This window comes from Streptopelia decaocto (genome assembly GCF_964273445.1).
Source record: "Streptopelia decaocto genome assembly, chromosome: 17".
Taxonomy (NCBI): domain Eukaryota; kingdom Metazoa; phylum Chordata; class Aves; order Columbiformes; family Columbidae; genus Streptopelia; species Streptopelia decaocto.
Window position 1 is genome coordinate 9,711,431 of NC_138672.1, and position 15,429 is coordinate 9,726,859.

Below are 15,429 nucleotides of genomic sequence, written 5' to 3' on the forward strand. Positions count from 1 at the left end.
CGCCCCATTGGCTGCGCGGGGTCACGTGCGGCGGGACTCAGCGGTGATTGGGCGGAGGGGGCGGGGCCGCGGTGAGGCGCTGCGGCCCAGGCCCGGGAGCCCGCGGCGCCGCCATGTCCCGGCAGCCGGGCCCGGCCGGGCCCCGCCGCTCCCCCGGCGCTCAGCCCGCGCTGGTCCCCGCGGGCCTCGACCTGGACGCGGAGCGGGAGAAGATCCGGCGGGAGATCGAGGAGCTGGAGCGGAGCCTGGAGCCCGGCGCGACCAGCGTTGGGGTGACCGTGTCCGACTGCAGCCTCAGCTCCGGTACGGGCCGCCCGCTCCTCTCCAGCCTCCCCCGCTGCTCCTGCGTTGTTACCGTTCCGCCTCTTCACACGCGGGGCTGGTTTTCGTGTTAGCCCCGCCGTTTCTGCCGAGCGAATGTGGGAGGCGTCTCCTCAGGGAGGAGCCTCCTGCACCCACGTTTCGCCTGTTTTTGTGGTGAAACCCGGGGCGGGATGGCGGGGGAGGGGGCCCGGGCTGTCGGGCCTGGCGGTGGAGCCTTCTGCTGGGGCAGGGGAACGAGCTGACTCGAGGAATGTAACCGCCCTCCAGATACTGTCACTGGTTAAATCGCAGCCGTTTCCACGCAGAACGGACAACACAAACTCTGCCGTGTGAGCTGCTCCGCTTCACAACCTGCCTGTGCCTCCTAAAATCAATTTTTCAAAGCAAAGAGGGGATGCGAATAGTTGGGGCATCTGGTGGCTTCATCGTTGTTTCATCAACCGGTGTTTTGCTCATGCGTGTCAGGAATCTGTGGCCAGGCCGAATGCAAACCCAGATCTTGCTGAGTAGTGTGGAAAGGCTGTTCGGTGCGGTCGAGGTTTATGGGGTGGATGGGTTGGAACGTTCACTTGGCTGCACACTCATCAGTCTGTAATTTGCTGTGATGTGCAGGACCAAGACGCAGCGCGATTGTTGCTGTAGTTATCAGGAGCTGCGCTTTTTTTCCTACTCTAGAACAAAAAACTACATGCACGGACTGTAACTAAATAGGATTTTTACTTGACAATGTTGGTAGTGTCCAAAAACACTAATGGTCATGTCTGAGAGACTACGTGATGCTTTATTCTGTATGCTTTAATTGAAAAGTCTTGGTTTTGAAGCTTTCCCTTTTATATCCCACTGCAGTCATCATTTTTGTATTTTTGTTGTCTGACAGATGACGGTGAAGACGATGGCTCAGACTCTCATGATGAAATGGTAATTGCTTTCTCTTTAAGCATATCTTCCTATTTGTCTACTGAAGAGAATGGGAGGAAGGGGAATTTCATTCTGTTCTGGGGGAATGTAGGCATCTGGCTTGACTCTGTAGCTTGGGGAGGATTAATAATACACTGGAGATTTAGTTATTCCTGCCCAGGACATTGTTATTCACATGTAATAGAGACATTTCTTCACGTGAAAACAAATGAGAGGGATCAGAGACCTCACTGCTCTAGTGCTTGCTGATCTGTCACTGGAAACACAGCAGCTTCTGGGGGAAGTCACAGAGCGTGTGAGCAAGAAATCATCAGCTTGTGATTCAAAAAATATTATCTTTCTTTGTACTTGAAGAATACTGGGCTTGTACCTGATGGGAACATTCACAAATCTGTTCACCTTTGGTGGTGTTTTAAAGAGAATATTTTCTCAGACTTTATATAAAAAAGGTTTAGTAGAGAACGGTCTTAACACCTGTAGAGCACAGGAGAGGAGGAGGTATTTTGTCAAGACAAATCTGCTGGGAGACTTCCATGGAGCAGCCAGTCCCGCTTTGTGTCTGAAGCACAGGGTGGTAAACCGCATAAGGGAAGAATTGCTTAGCTAGAAGCACAAACGAGGTGGAAATTTGAAGGGGTGGTCTAGATTTAGCAGGTAAGAGCTCCAGTGTAAAGTATCGTGCAGTTCACTTCCAGTTGTGCGGTTGATGGCACAAGATCAGGCATTGGCAAGGTTGGGAGTGTGGCTTTGGTTCAAACAGCAGCAGGTGAACCAATGAGCTGGGGCAGGCTGTGACGGCCTCTGGGAGCGCTCAGAGCCTCCAGTTCCTTTGAAAATCAGCTTTGTAAGACAACAGAGGTGTTTAGTTACAAAAATAATTGTTACGTACCCGCTTTTAAAGCAATGGTTATTCTCCCTTTTCCCTAAATGCATTATTTGACTCAAGGAAGTGGAAGGAGAAGCTGACAGTAGTGACGATGACATTGAAAGCAGTCTGCCACAGGATCCAGAAACCTGCCTGCAGATGAACCATGTGTACCAGGAAGTTATCCAGGAAAAGATTGAGGAAGTCGAGCTTCTCATTGCTCAAAACAAAGAACAGCAGGTGAGCAAAGTAGCAGTAAAATATTCTTTCCTGTGTTTCTCTGGGTTTACTGATGTTTCCATGCTTTCTTATCACTAAAATTACTACCCCCAGGGTGTTTGATATCTTGTATTTCAGTTTTTTGTTTAATTTTTGTGTTGCAGAAGGAGATCATGTGCGAGCTTGGTGGTCCAAAAATGGCAAAGGCAGGAGACGGTAGAAATCTACCAGCAAATGTATTTTTGGGTCACTTTATGAAGCCATACTTCAAGGATAAAACAACAGGAATTGTAAGTAAATGTAGCTAGGTTACATATTGATAGATCTTTCAATGATGGATTTAAATTGTAACTGTGTTACATTTCAGCTGTGTAACTGTAAATGTCGCTCCTTTTTTTTCCTCACTTGTTGCTTATTTACTCTCTTTTGGAAATGTTTGTTCGGCCCTTGGCTGTGATGTCAGAAAGTGAGTTTTGAGGAGTGTGTTCCAGCCACTTAAACATTCTTGTTTTCAACTTCACTTTGATTGTTTGTCTTCATCTCCATGATCCAATTCCACGCTGTTGTCTAAAGTATTTGTTGAAATCTGATTGTCTTGGAAACCGACTTTCTGAGGCAAACATCACTAGTTTTGTCATGTGTTTTTAAAGGGTCACTAGTAAAAAGAGATCTTGACTTTTTGTTGTAGCCAAGTTATCAACTGTCACCATGCACATATTAATGTAATAGCCAAGCAATGCCTTCTGATTTCACTATTAATTCCTACTCGAGTTGGTAATGTGTCTTAAGTAGGAACAAACGTGCATAATACTTGTCCCCACATTCTTTGTTCATGCTGGAGTTCTAAGAAGCAAGGGCACTTTTTCTGTGTGTCTGACTCTTCGGGTGTATCTCACCCCTCTAATCTTCATCAGGGCCCTCCTTCCAATGAAGATGCCAAGGAAAAGGCAGCTCAGGGCATAAAATCCTTTGAACAACTCATTTCAACAAAATGTAAGTAACTCTTTGTGCTGTTCAGTGTTCTATAGAGCTATAACAAATGTATATATTCATATGGTTAGTTCCCCCCCCGTTTGCAGTTAAACATCAACAGGTCTGATATTTCATACTGGACTCCACGAAAAAAAATAGTTAAAGGTAAATAGGATGCTCTATAAATTGTTTCAGTGAGTGATTAATGACTCCCTTCTTTCATTTGCATTTGTTTTGATGCATCACCTCCGGTAAGCGCTCCAAAACCAAGTGAGATGGTGCAAGGGTAGCGCTCAGATGAGAGAAGTTCGGTGGACACTTAGAGCTCTAGGTGGTTGCAGGCACCTGCGTGATGATCTTTATTCAGGTTTCTTTGGAACTAAAGCTGAGCAAGAGGCTGCGACTTGCGCAAATCAGACGTGACACCAGTGATTTAGGTGGGGAACTCTTACTGAAGACCTGAGAGATACTTTAGCAGGGGTGTTGAAAGCTGTGGGTCTCTTTTTCTTGGCAGTGCTTTTGCACTCATGTCTGAACACTCGATTACCTTGTTTGGTTTAGGGAAAAGCAAAGAGAAGACGTTATTGCAGCAATCAATAGCAAGCGACCGCTTGCAGCGCCTGCTTCAGCCAAAGCTAATGAAGTAAGTACCGTGCAAAGATCTTTTTTCTCCTGATGAGAACATTATATATGAAGGAAGGAGAGATTCCAGCTTCCTTCAGCATGGTGTGGAAAACCTAGATGAACAATAGTTTTGTGTGGTGTGGAAATAAACTTGAAGGAAAGAATGATATCGATGGGGAAACCGTCTTTGCCATGTGTATTCTGACACCATTGACTTCATTCCCATCTAGTGATATTAAGTAATGATAAAAATGTCTTTGAACAGGATGAGTTACTGGAATCAGAAACTGGATAAAGTCAAGACTGAAATGGAGAAACAGATCTTGGAAAAGCAAATCAAAGAAGTGGAGCAAGAAATAGAGGCAATTAAGTGAGAAGTCATCTTCTTGTCTTCTTGGTGAAAATGAAAAGCTGTTCTTGGAGTTTACCTCTGAAAATTCCCTCCTTCCTTGAGTACTTCTAGACATGGCATTTGGAGAAAGCTTTATGTGTGGTTGCTTGCAAAAAATCAAGTGCTATTCAAACTCTGTAGAGGTCTCATCTCCACAGTTCTTTACTAAGAATCATGTTTTCAGTCTTGATATAAATGTAGTATGTATACCCAGTATAAAGGTGCTGGTTTAAGTAGTTGTTGATTTAGCAACAGGGAAGCAGAGAGCTCGGTAGTCCTTGGCTTTTGCTCATCAGGACATCTGGAGCAATGAATTTTGATATTGCATTAATAATTTCTCTTGCTAAACCAGCATCATCTTGTAGGGGATTGTTTTTCAATAAGAATCATTGTTTTGCACAAAGTGACTATGACATAGTCCAGTGCTTTGAGGTAGCAAGTGTTTGGTTCTCGTGGAAATCAGTAACAGGTGGGAGGAATAAGACGAAGCAAGATCAGGAAGACAAAGCGAGTGTTTGTTTAATTAATGATTTAATGTGGTTTTTTTCTTTCTCTTTGTACTTTCTGCTTTAGCCAACTCCCAGAAAGTGAATTGTTAGGAAACAGATTTGATGAGCATGACTGGGAGAAAATTTCAAACATCCATGTAAGTTGGGAGATCAGCTGGTTTTTTACTTCTGATACCTGTGTCCCTTCTCTCGAGAATTACCTGACCTGGTCTGGTTTGCATCCACTGTTCCCACCATGTATTTCTCAAAGTTGACTGTTATGTGATCTCATCTTGTTGAATTTGATGATTTAATTCTGGAAAACTTAACAATAAGGCGTATCTGGAATACAAAATACATTCCTTGTATCAGTGTTCCTGTCTGTCCTGGTGATTCAGTCCCAGTGACAAGACAAAACAGATTTTTGCTGTTTCTTTTAGTTTGACGGACAACGTAGTTCAGAAGAACTGAAGAGGTTTTGGCAAAATTCGGAGCATCCAAGCATCAACAAAAAGGAATGGACCGAGGAGGAGATTGAGAGGCTGAAGCAAATCGCTGCTAAGCACGGTTACCTGGACTGGCAGACCATAGCCCAGGAGCTGGGGGTAAGGTCTGAGGTGACAAGTCAGTTAATTCTGACTTAAATGTGCCTCATGTCAGTTTTCAGAAAGCAATGTTACTGCTAATTAATTATTTTCTGGGAAGTATTCAAGAACAGTACCAACAAGTTTGGTACTTTAGCCGTTTCTTCTTGCCTTCATAAATAACCGGTTATCCACGTATCTCTCTTTTCATTGTATTAAGACAAACAGGACACCTTTCCAGTGCTTGCAGAAATATCAAGTCTATAACAAAGATTTGAAAAGGAAAGAGTGGACCAAAGGTGAAGATCAAATGCTTTTAGAGCTTGTTCAAGAGATGAGAGTGGGAAGTCATATCCCGTACAAGAAAAGTAAGTGACCTACAAGTAAAAATGCCTCCCATTTACCTGTAATTTTTTTTTTCATTCTCCCAGGCTCATGTCTTGATATTTCTACATACTAGAGCACCTAGCCTGCTCTGATTCAAGGAATTAATGAAGTTTTATTTCCTGTGAATGTCTCCATTACCAGACTAGTCACAGTTCTGTGTTTTCACCTTACTGTTCCAGCATAGGATCAGTGCGAGGTGCAACAGCACTGTGGCTCATCTGAAACTACAGATACTCTGATTTCTAAACATCCCTTGTTGATGCATTTGATTAAAATGCTGCTTATGGCAATCTGCTGCTTGAAAATATCACAGTTACAATTTAAGTTAAGGAAGAAACATGGTTTGCAACAGACTTTAAAATATACCTTTGCATTTCTAGTTGCTTATTACATGGAAGGAAGAGATTCAGCTCAGCTGATTTACCGGTGGACAAAGAGCGTGGACCCCAGTTTGAAGAAAGGACCCTGGACATCAAGGGAAGATGCTGTAAGTTGCGTTCTCTGATGTCTAAAACTGCAGGGTGCAAGAACCGGGCAGATGGTGCATGACTGGATACGTCTGAGCTTTAACAGTGGCATAAAGGAACATAAAACGGACCAAGGTGGGCAGTGTACAAGTCAAGAGCGTTTAGAAGCTCCTAAACGCTTTTGTTCAGAGATTTACAACACAGTGGAAACAAATACAGCTGCTTCAGTCTCAGGCCTATTAGGATTATTACTGATGAGAATTTCAACTCTTGCTTTGTCTGATTACCGTAGATGTTGTTGGCTGCGGTTAAGAAGTATGGAGAGCGTGACTGGTACAAAATTCGGACAGAAGTGCCAGGGAGGAGCGATGCCCAGTGCAGAGATCGGTAAGTACGTTAATTGTAGCAGCGGTGCTTTCAAGTTTATTACGCAGAGCCAAGGTGCAACCTATTTTACAAATATGTTTGATTTGCTTAAACCAGTGTCACCCTAAGGACTGTTTTGTAAAAAGTGGTTATGGTCTCAATATAGTCACTAACGTTGTCTCCACATAACTTGGCATTTCTAGTTACAGACGTCTAGAAGTTGAAACTGAGTTGAACAGAGAGAACAGTGTGGTGTTGCCTGTGGCGTTCTGCTCGCTCAGTATAGTTGTCTGGGGGTTAGAAGACGGGAAGATTGTTGCTCAGAATAAAGCAAAGGGGTCATAAAGCGTGAATGAGGGCGTGTGGGGAAGGAAAGTCTCATCCCTGTATTGTGTGTGAAAACGATCTCGTCAGCGACTGCTGTAACTGAGCACCAATAACAAGGTGCTGAGCCTTTTTCAGACTCAACTTCATGAGACTTCAAGTACAATATGTCCTAATTTCATTGACCTGTTTTACAGCTGCTTGTTGTAGTTCCTAATCACGTGGCCTGATATTTTTGAGAACAAAGAGATTGTAACTGTGCTCTATTAAGGGAGTAGGAATGGGACCCTTAACAAAAATAAAAGATCTGATAAAGAATGCTGGTTTTATTCAGCCTCGAAGTGTGTGGTGATGATCGGAACTGTACAAACAGAATTGAATCTTCCTTACTTTGATGTTTTCATTTGAAGGTACTTAAAAGCATTGCACTGTGATGTCAAGAAAGGCAAGTGGAGTGTAGAGGAAGAGGAGCAGCTAATTGAACTGGTTCAAAAGCATGGCCTGGGTAAGTGTTTCTGTGTCTTGAACTTTGGAAGCTTAGAGAAGTGCTATTAAGTAATATATCATTTCAGTTTTCTCCTTTTTATTTTAAGCCCTGCAGCTGATACTAGGAGGTTCTGCCTCGTACTGATGTTTGCAGCCTTCCTTAGATCGTGTAGTCTGTTCCTAGAAATTCAGTTTTTGCGGGATTGTGTCGTAAAGAGTTCTGTAGCTGTGTTAGCAGTCAGAGCTGTGACAGCTCAGTTTGTTGCATTAATAGGTATGTGCTACTCTCCATCCTTTTTAGGTCACTGGAGTAAAATCGCTTCTCAGTTGCCACATCGGACTGGCTCCCAGTGTCTGAGCAAGTGGAAACTCATGATTGGGTCTAAGGTATTGTACAAAATCCTGCTGTGTCATAGTCCCTTCTCTTTAATTAAGATTCTCTAAACTAAAAGCAAAATCCTGTAAAATCAATACAAAAAATTGGGAACCTGAGTGTGTCACGATGGGGGCAGCTGTACTCAGTTTGTCCTTCCATGTGCACCAGTTCTTAATGCACACTTGTCTTTATCTGCAGCTTTTTCTTTGCATACAAGAATCTAAACCAATAAAAATCTGGGTCCAAAGGCAATTGTCAGTTGTGCTGGGTTTAGTTAACCTCGGCAGAAGTGAAGCTTGAGAGATTTTGCAAGTGAAGGGTGAACACTGCCTGAAACTTGTCTGTGCTGGTTTTGACTGAGCAGAAAAAATCTAGGCCAACAAAACGCCGACATGTGGAAGAGAGTTCCAGCTCTACAGAGAGCAGCAGCGAGGACGTGGAACTGGACTTAACAGACAGTTCAGAGGAGGAGACGACGAAGGAGGAGGAAACGAAGAGGAAGGAGGAGTGTGCAATTCCCAGCATTGATCTGTGGATACCAACACAGACAAATACACAGGAGTCAAACAAGGGAAGATACCAAACTCCATCCCTTTTCTCTCCAGCGAGTGAAGTTCCAAGTGCAATAGGAGACAAGGGCAAAGTTGCCGATAAACCGTCAGAGTTGAACACCCTCCTGAGGGGCATCGCACGTCCCTATTCGACAGACGTCGTTGTGAGGAATCCAGAAGAAATCATGAACAAGGTGAATCCTGGGATTCTCAGTCTGTTCTTGATGGGATTGGAGCTCAGATCAGAAATGACCAGGAAGCTCAGTTGCTGCAGTAAATAGAGCGTGTGATGAGTTGGATGGCAGAACCTTTTTTGCGCCTCTGTTGGCTGCTCTCGCTGTGCCATCGGGGGGTGCTGTTGGGAACTGAGCTGGGGGATTAAACAGAAATTTCTAGCACTGACTCCCTGTACATTACCTAGAAAATAGCTCTGTTCTTTCCTCCACGTATTGTCACAGAAACAAAACTTGCTTTTAGATCTTCATGGAATTGGCCAGTGGTGTCTCCCTGCCCTGGTGATTAGGGTGTATGGGCTTAAAGTTTGGGAGAATTAAGTTACTTACACATCTGTATCTGATTCTGAGCTGGGTTTTCACTCCTAATCAAATACTGAAACAGTGCAAACCCTCCTAGCACACAAAGGCTTTTACAAAGTTGAGATTTGATATTGTGATAATGCACAAGGACTAAGGTAAGGTAAGCATCTGCACTTTGGGGCTGATTTCATTTAATAAGATACTTCCAACAGCAGGGATGTTGAAAACTTTTGTACCTTCTGTTTATAGTCAGTACAAGTAACCTTCTCTGAAATACTTGCCCTTTTATATTTTCTTGTATGCTTTTGCTTTAAGGCTTTCAGGTGTGGAAAGCAAGTGCTGCGGGTTAGCCTGGAGAATGTGAGAAGAGCATTAAGAAATAACACATGCTTCCAGAGGAGGATTGTAAGTGCCTCTTCTGTCTTGTCTGCTCTTGTGATGGGAGCGCTACCAGGCGGTGCTTAGTGGGAAATGGCTTTTGATACAGTCACGTATCTTCTTGCACTGTAGTCTCAAGAGGAAAAGCTCATAATTTTTTTTCATGACTGCCCCATAAATAGTTTGTCTTGGGACTAGTTATAGTAGAACCTTCCCAACTGCAACTCTATGTATTTGTTCACGCACAGCTGGCCAAGATGCTGAAATCTCCCACCGCTTTAACAAAAAAGTCTGGAGATAGTACATCTGGCCAGAAGGTTCAAGGGCTGCAGAACATCACAGAGAGAACTTATCGTCAAGAGAGAGGGCGTTTGAGAAGATTAAACCTTGACAGAAGGCTTCTCATGGCAGTGACACCGTGGGTGGGCGATGTGCTGCTGCCGTGCACCTTCCGGACTGGGCACATGGGTTTTCATCAGACAAAAGGTAGTGGTGACCAGCAGGGACAGAACTGCCCTGCTTTTTTTCCCTGCTTTCTGACATCTTGGCAGCGAGTGCCCACCTGATTTTAATGTTGGACTTTTTTCCAGCTGAGTCTATTCAAGAGAAGACTAAGTCGGTCAGTCTTGCAAGCACTCCCCTGTTCACACTTTTCCTTCAGGTAGGTTTTGCTGTCTTGGTAGCATTATCTGCTTTCAAACAGTGGTAATCTTTATTTCTGTATTTGGTGCTTAAATAAGTGGTTTAGCTTTGTTCCTTAAATAATCATCCAATTACTGGATTAATCTGACCTCATGGCTTGCATATGCTGTTTCTCAAAGAAATCCTGTATCCAGAATCTAATACTGTGAGTTTTATTTCTGTAAGTGCAAAAATGTCCCCAGAGCCTTGCATGCAAAGCTTCTCTCATCTATCTTGTATTGTCGCTGGCTCTACCGGCACATTTTTGTTCTCAATCAAATTTTAATGAAATTCTCACCTTGCAGCTCTTCCAGATCGATACCAATGGCTGCATGAAGATTATTCGTGAGAGAAGGCAAAGGCAGGCAGAGCTGCTTAGTGCTAATGCAGGGAGCCCCCAGCAGGTATTGCACACGATCTGTTTCTAAGCTTTTCCCTCTTTTTTTCTTGACTAAAGTAGAGATTTGTCATTGCGTGTGGCCACTGGTGCTGTTTGTGTGTGTTACAAGTTTGTTTTGGTTCAGAAGCACAATCAAATGCACAGGATGTTGGCCGGTGTGGGCTTGATTCACATCTGTGCTGTTTTAGTGATCTTTATGTGTCTCAAAAGTATAATTTCTTTTTTTGTTTGTTTTTGGCAGGCTTCCCAAAATACGGAGACTTCTTCAGGTACATACCAGAACATTTATTTCTATGATGTGCAAGAACTTTCACATAATTCATCACCATTACATTAATGACCAATTTAACTGAAGGCAAATTTTTGGAACAAAACTACATTGTCGTTTCTGCTAGCTCTTGGATCTTTCAGTTATTGGCTAAATATCTTACCCTTTGGTAAGAAGTATAAAAAATACTGAAGGGCTGGGGGACCAGTGGTGCTGGGCCAGCAGTTCTGTAGACTGTCGCTGTTAACGCTTTTCTCCAGCAAGGTGCTGGCTGTAGTGAAGGTGCTGGCACCATCAGAACCGCAGGTCGTTGTTCCTGGAGTGCTGAGCAGTGCGGTTCCTCCTGTGCACTGTTAAGGTGCGTTCTAGCCCATTTGTGATTTCCAGGGAAAATTACATCAGCGCTGAACAAGTAGTAATCTTGCTGCATCAGAGCTACCTGAAGGATGTCAGGATGGGGCTGGATTAAATCCAGACTATACTGTTGTAGGAAGACTCACAAATAGGAATTTTGCTACTTCCCCTGCAGTGTACTTGATGCTTAATCGCTAAGGTATGGCTTTTGGAAATACTCTTCAATCCTTTATTTTTTTAATTTTTATTTCCTCTCCTCTACAGGTAATCCATCACAGTCTTGGACTCAGAGCAACTCCCAAAGGGGCGTCCCAAGGAACATTGTCAGGAGACCCGTTGTCTCAAAATTGAAGGAGACCGGTGCTGGCTTGGCGAGCTGCGCTCCTGCCGCACAGGGGGCGCTTCCAGCCCAAGGGCAAAGGCAGAAGCCTAAAACTGTCTCGGAATTACTGAGAGAGAAGCGGCTAAGAGAATCCCAGGCTAAGAAAGCCATGCAAAGGACAGTGTTTGTTGCCCCACAGATGTTGGTTTCCAGACCACTGATAATCCAGCACCCACAACAGCAAATCGTTCCTTCTGCGCAAGCAGGGAGCAAACCTGCAGCAGCTGGTTCTATGAATGGCCAAGTACAGTGTGCACCAGCTCCATTGCCAGCGTTTACTTCTGTTGCGGCTTCAACTTCTACCACTATTGTGCTTGGAAACCATTCCTCATCAGTGACAGAAACTGGGGAAAGCCCTGGTTCCTCACAAGGGACAGAACTGCAATCCAGTAATGAACTAAAAGAGCAAGCTTTAGAAAGCAGCCCCGAGGGAGGGCTTTTTCCAGGCTTGAATCCAGCTGCAGCAGAGAAGGCCCCAGATCCGGGAGGGAGCAATGGTCAGGTCCTGGCTGGTAGCTCAGCTTCAGTAGTGTTGCAAAAGCAAGCTTTTGTGCCACATCAGATTACAGTGGTGCCTGTTGGCATTGAGTCTGGCGCCAGCAAATTGTCTCTTTCCACACCAGTTGCCTGTGAGCTGAACAGTGATGGGCCCCAGCAGAGGCCAGTCAGTCTCTTGCCTGCTCTTGTAACTCCACAAACTGCTTCACGTTTGCTTCCCAACAGCATCCTGCCGTTCACATGGGTTGTGACGCCACAGGCTTTGCTCCCCGCCGCTGTACAAACCGTGGTGAGTGTTCCCCAAGGACTGCCAGCTCCTGCTGTGACAAATCAGGGTCAGACAACTGTGACTTCCAGCAGCAATGGCTCTGTCTCGGGGGTAGCTCCTATACCAGCGGCAGCAAACACGCCTCAGCCCAGCAGTGCAGAGACAAAAGCACCGAGTGCCCAGTTAGCTGGAGAAGCATCTTTGGGCAAGACAGCCAACCATTCCACAGTTGTACCCGTGACCTCGGAGAGCGCTGGATGCACCACATCCAGCGTTTCTTCTGCAACACCTGCATGTTCAGATGGCTCCTCCAAGGCTTCTGACTCCTCCCCGGCTCAGACTGCTCTTCCAGCTGGTGCTCCAGCCCTGCGTGCTGTGCTGCTGCCTCAAACACAGCCGCCTGCAAGCACTCAGGGGCCTGATTCCCAACCTGCGTCGAGTCTTTCTAGCTCGGGAAAGAGCCATGACTCCGTTACAACAAATGGATCATCTTCCAGTTCAGGTGTCATCCCAAAAGGGCTTGTGCTCCAGACGGGAAATCCAGTTCCTTGTAACGATATTCCAGGAAACACTGGTGGTTTTGCTGCACAAGCACTGAAAAATACACCTATTGCCTCCGAACCACCCACTACGCAGGCAGCTGACACCCCACCCCAGCCAACCACGTCCAGTGCGGAAAAGAACCTGCTTGACTTCAGCCTGATTTCCCTCGAAGATGAGGGGGTGGTGAAGGAGTGGCTGAGTGGGAAACGAGGTGTCCAGGTGCCATCCCTGCAAACCAGGTTGCCTTATTTGCCACCTTTTCTGTGCAACTTAAAAACCCTCTCCAGGCTACTTCTGCAGAAAGCAGCTCTAGAAGAGCAAGCGGCCTCTCTTCTGCCTTCTGATACTGGTCAGGATGGGGGCACTGGGGTAGATTTGGACGCTATCGGAGAACTGGTGCAGCGGGAACTTGGCGATAACCCTGCCTACCTCCTGCTGAAAGCCAGATTCCTGGCAGCCTTTACACTCCCAGCTGTACTGGCAACTCTGCCTCCTCCAAAAGTGATAACAACTCTGTCAGGCAGCAGGAAGCAATATGAAGAGAGTGATGAAGAGGAGTGGCAGAGTGAGAAGGAAGCGTCTGAGGAAGAAAGCTGTGGGAATGAGTTAACAGGTGTGCGGCTGGATGGGACAGTTGCTGATGAGCCTGGAGACAATGATGCTGATGCACTAAATCAGGTAAAACAGGTGGCAGGGAATAAAAGCAGGAAGTTACCGCCAGCTAAATACTGCTCCCACTGAAACCCAGGGTGAAACCCCCACTGTTAATTAAATGTAGCAGAAAGGTGGTCCTGAAGAAGCACGGGTTTGCAGCTGATAAAAGGAAAAGCTCTGTAGCTCAGCTGGAAGTTGCTTAGGACTCACGAGCAAAAAGCCCGTGGTTCGTGTTCATATTTGATACCTACGAGTGGGTATCAAAGCTCATTTCCTCTTACAGTTTCTAATCTGCTGCACAGACTCCTGTATTTTTGAAATCGGGCCCTTGAAATCGGGTATGTGTCCTTTAAACCAAATAATATTAAGAGAATTTTCTGTGTTTGCTCCTGTTGCCATTTGAGGTCTTCCTCCTTAGTTGTTTTATATGACTAGAGGTTATTAAGTATAAGGATCGCTGTAAGCCATAATGTCCTGTTTGGAAAGCTTTCTGAGCTCCCTAGAACAAAAAGCTGGCTGAAGGGGTTCTTTGCAGTGATGCCAGCTCACATGGTGTTGATAGTCTCTCCTCCTTCTGTTGCAGGACACAGGAGCTGAAGGGATTGCCGCACAATCTGTCTGGGACTCCGGCACCGATGTGGCCGATGCCCCTCAAATCAGGAGAAGCACCCGCTTCAGGAAAAGGAGGAGGATATGAGAAGGAAATGTGTTAGTAGCTACTCTGTGAGTCTTGTATTTCTTGCCCAAGAAGAGAACTTGAAATGTCTGTGGTATAGCCTAGACAATGAATCATGGCCCTAGGAAAGGACTGGAATTATCTCAGCTTTTGTTCCCTGACGACACAGAGTTCTACAATCACCCATTAATCACAGACTAAAGCTATTACTTGAACTTTCATGGGGAAGGAAGTTGATGTCTGCATGATAAAATTATATACAAAAGTCAGGAAGTTCAAACATTTGGCAGCCTTTTAGTCCGTGCTGCTGCCTACTGATATTAGACTTGGTTGGTAGCACCCTACAGACTTGGCTGCTAAAATAAGACTCGTTTAATAATAGAGGGTCAGGATTTGTGGGCCAGGAAAGCCCGGGCAGCAGCTGCGGGCAGGAGAGTTTGTGTGTGAGTGCTGAACACTTGCAACAGAAGCTGAAGTAAATCCTTGCTCCAGGTTCCAGTGAGCAAGTAGGTACCTCATTGGAGTTTGTCTTTAACGCTTGATCTTTGACCAACTTTGTGGGGTTTTTTTCCTTTGTATGGCTTAATTTATCTAGATGTATAATAGAAGCTTCTATAGGGTACAAGCATGTGATGTCAATATATGTTGAGGCTTTTGGAGAAATAGACTAAATGAACGTAAGTGGTGCTTGACGAACGTAGTTGTCAGATGAGACTGTTTGGGTTTTACCTTTAAAATTGGTTTTAGAAGCTCCGAACCGGCAGCTTCTATAAAAATGCTGTGACTAATAGGAGTTGTTGTGCTTTGTTCCAGGAGCCGTGTGAACGCAGTCTGCCTCCCTACCGGCAGCAGGAGATACTCTTTGCACTATTCACTTCGAACACTTTCCAACAGACTAGAGGGACCCGGGGAAGAGGAAAACGGCTGGACTGGTTTCCCCATCGCCCAGCAAAGTCTGCGTCTTTACACAAGTTGCAAAACATGGAGCAAAGTGGCTGGAGGGAAGTCTTCCAGGCACAGACCAGTTCTGTTCTCTTTCCAACTAGCACCTGGCATAGATGCTTGCGGGGAAGATTGCTGGAGATCTGGGGGAACCAGCAGTGGTGGTTATTTATTTCCTTTTTGTGCTAGCCCCTATTTATGTGAATGCTTATCCATGTTCACAATATGTTGTTCATTGGGCGGCTTTTTAGTGCTGTGACAGTGCTTTGGCTTGATAGCTGAATGACTGAATACTGCTGGATAAGCAGCAGATTAATTTTGTATCAAAATGAGTCTTGAGTGTTTGTTGAAATACAGATGTTTTATTTTTCTCACTTAAAAATTAATGATGTGTTCTGTGTGGGTTTTTTTTTGAGTAAATAGTGCTTTTAATAACGTGTGTATGAGTGTGATTGCTAATGAGAAAAATGAAGTTTGCAAGCTGCATGAAAACCAGGGAGAATGCGG

General features: G+C 45.0%; 1 protein-coding gene across 2 annotated transcripts; it reads left to right on the forward strand.

The window, feature by feature from the left end:
- The first annotated feature begins 65 nt into the window (after positions 1-65).
- On the forward strand, positions 66-15,308 carry SNAPC4 (small nuclear RNA activating complex polypeptide 4). Of its 2 annotated transcripts, none has more exons than XM_082068115.1 (23): positions 66-303; positions 1,202-1,242; positions 2,189-2,347; positions 2,491-2,616; positions 3,241-3,319; positions 3,860-3,941; positions 4,188-4,292; positions 4,887-4,959; positions 5,242-5,406; positions 5,606-5,753; positions 6,153-6,259; positions 6,532-6,626; positions 7,340-7,434; positions 7,717-7,802; positions 8,156-8,536; positions 9,194-9,283; positions 9,505-9,742; positions 9,847-9,917; positions 10,243-10,341; positions 10,579-10,606; positions 11,224-13,328; positions 13,888-14,027; positions 14,794-15,308. In XM_082068115.1, exons 1-22 carry the CDS (start codon positions 114-116, stop codon positions 13,999-14,001), a joined length of 4,677 nt encoding a protein of 1,558 aa, XP_081924241.1. In that variant the 5' UTR covers positions 66-113; the 3' UTR covers positions 14,002-14,027; positions 14,794-15,308. The 2 variants fall into 2 exon arrangements, with proteins under 2 accessions (XP_081924241.1, XP_081924242.1); XM_082068116.1 differs by having other exon boundaries at positions 13,888-14,012.
- Positions 15,309-15,429: the final 121 nt, after the last annotated feature.

Excerpts from the sequence above, each read along its gene's own strand:
- SNAPC4 (XM_082068115.1), top strand. The coding sequence starts at position 114 with ATGTCCCGGCAGCCGGGCCCGGCCGGGCCCCGCCGCTCCCCCGGCGCT. Across the intron at positions 304-1,201 it reads CGACTGCAGCCTCAGCTCCG|ATGACGGTGAAGACGATGGC; the intron begins GTACGGGCCGCC and ends GTTGTCTGACAG. Across the intron at positions 1,243-2,188 it reads CAGACTCTCATGATGAAATG|GAAGTGGAAGGAGAAGCTGA; the intron begins GTAATTGCTTTC and ends ATTTGACTCAAG.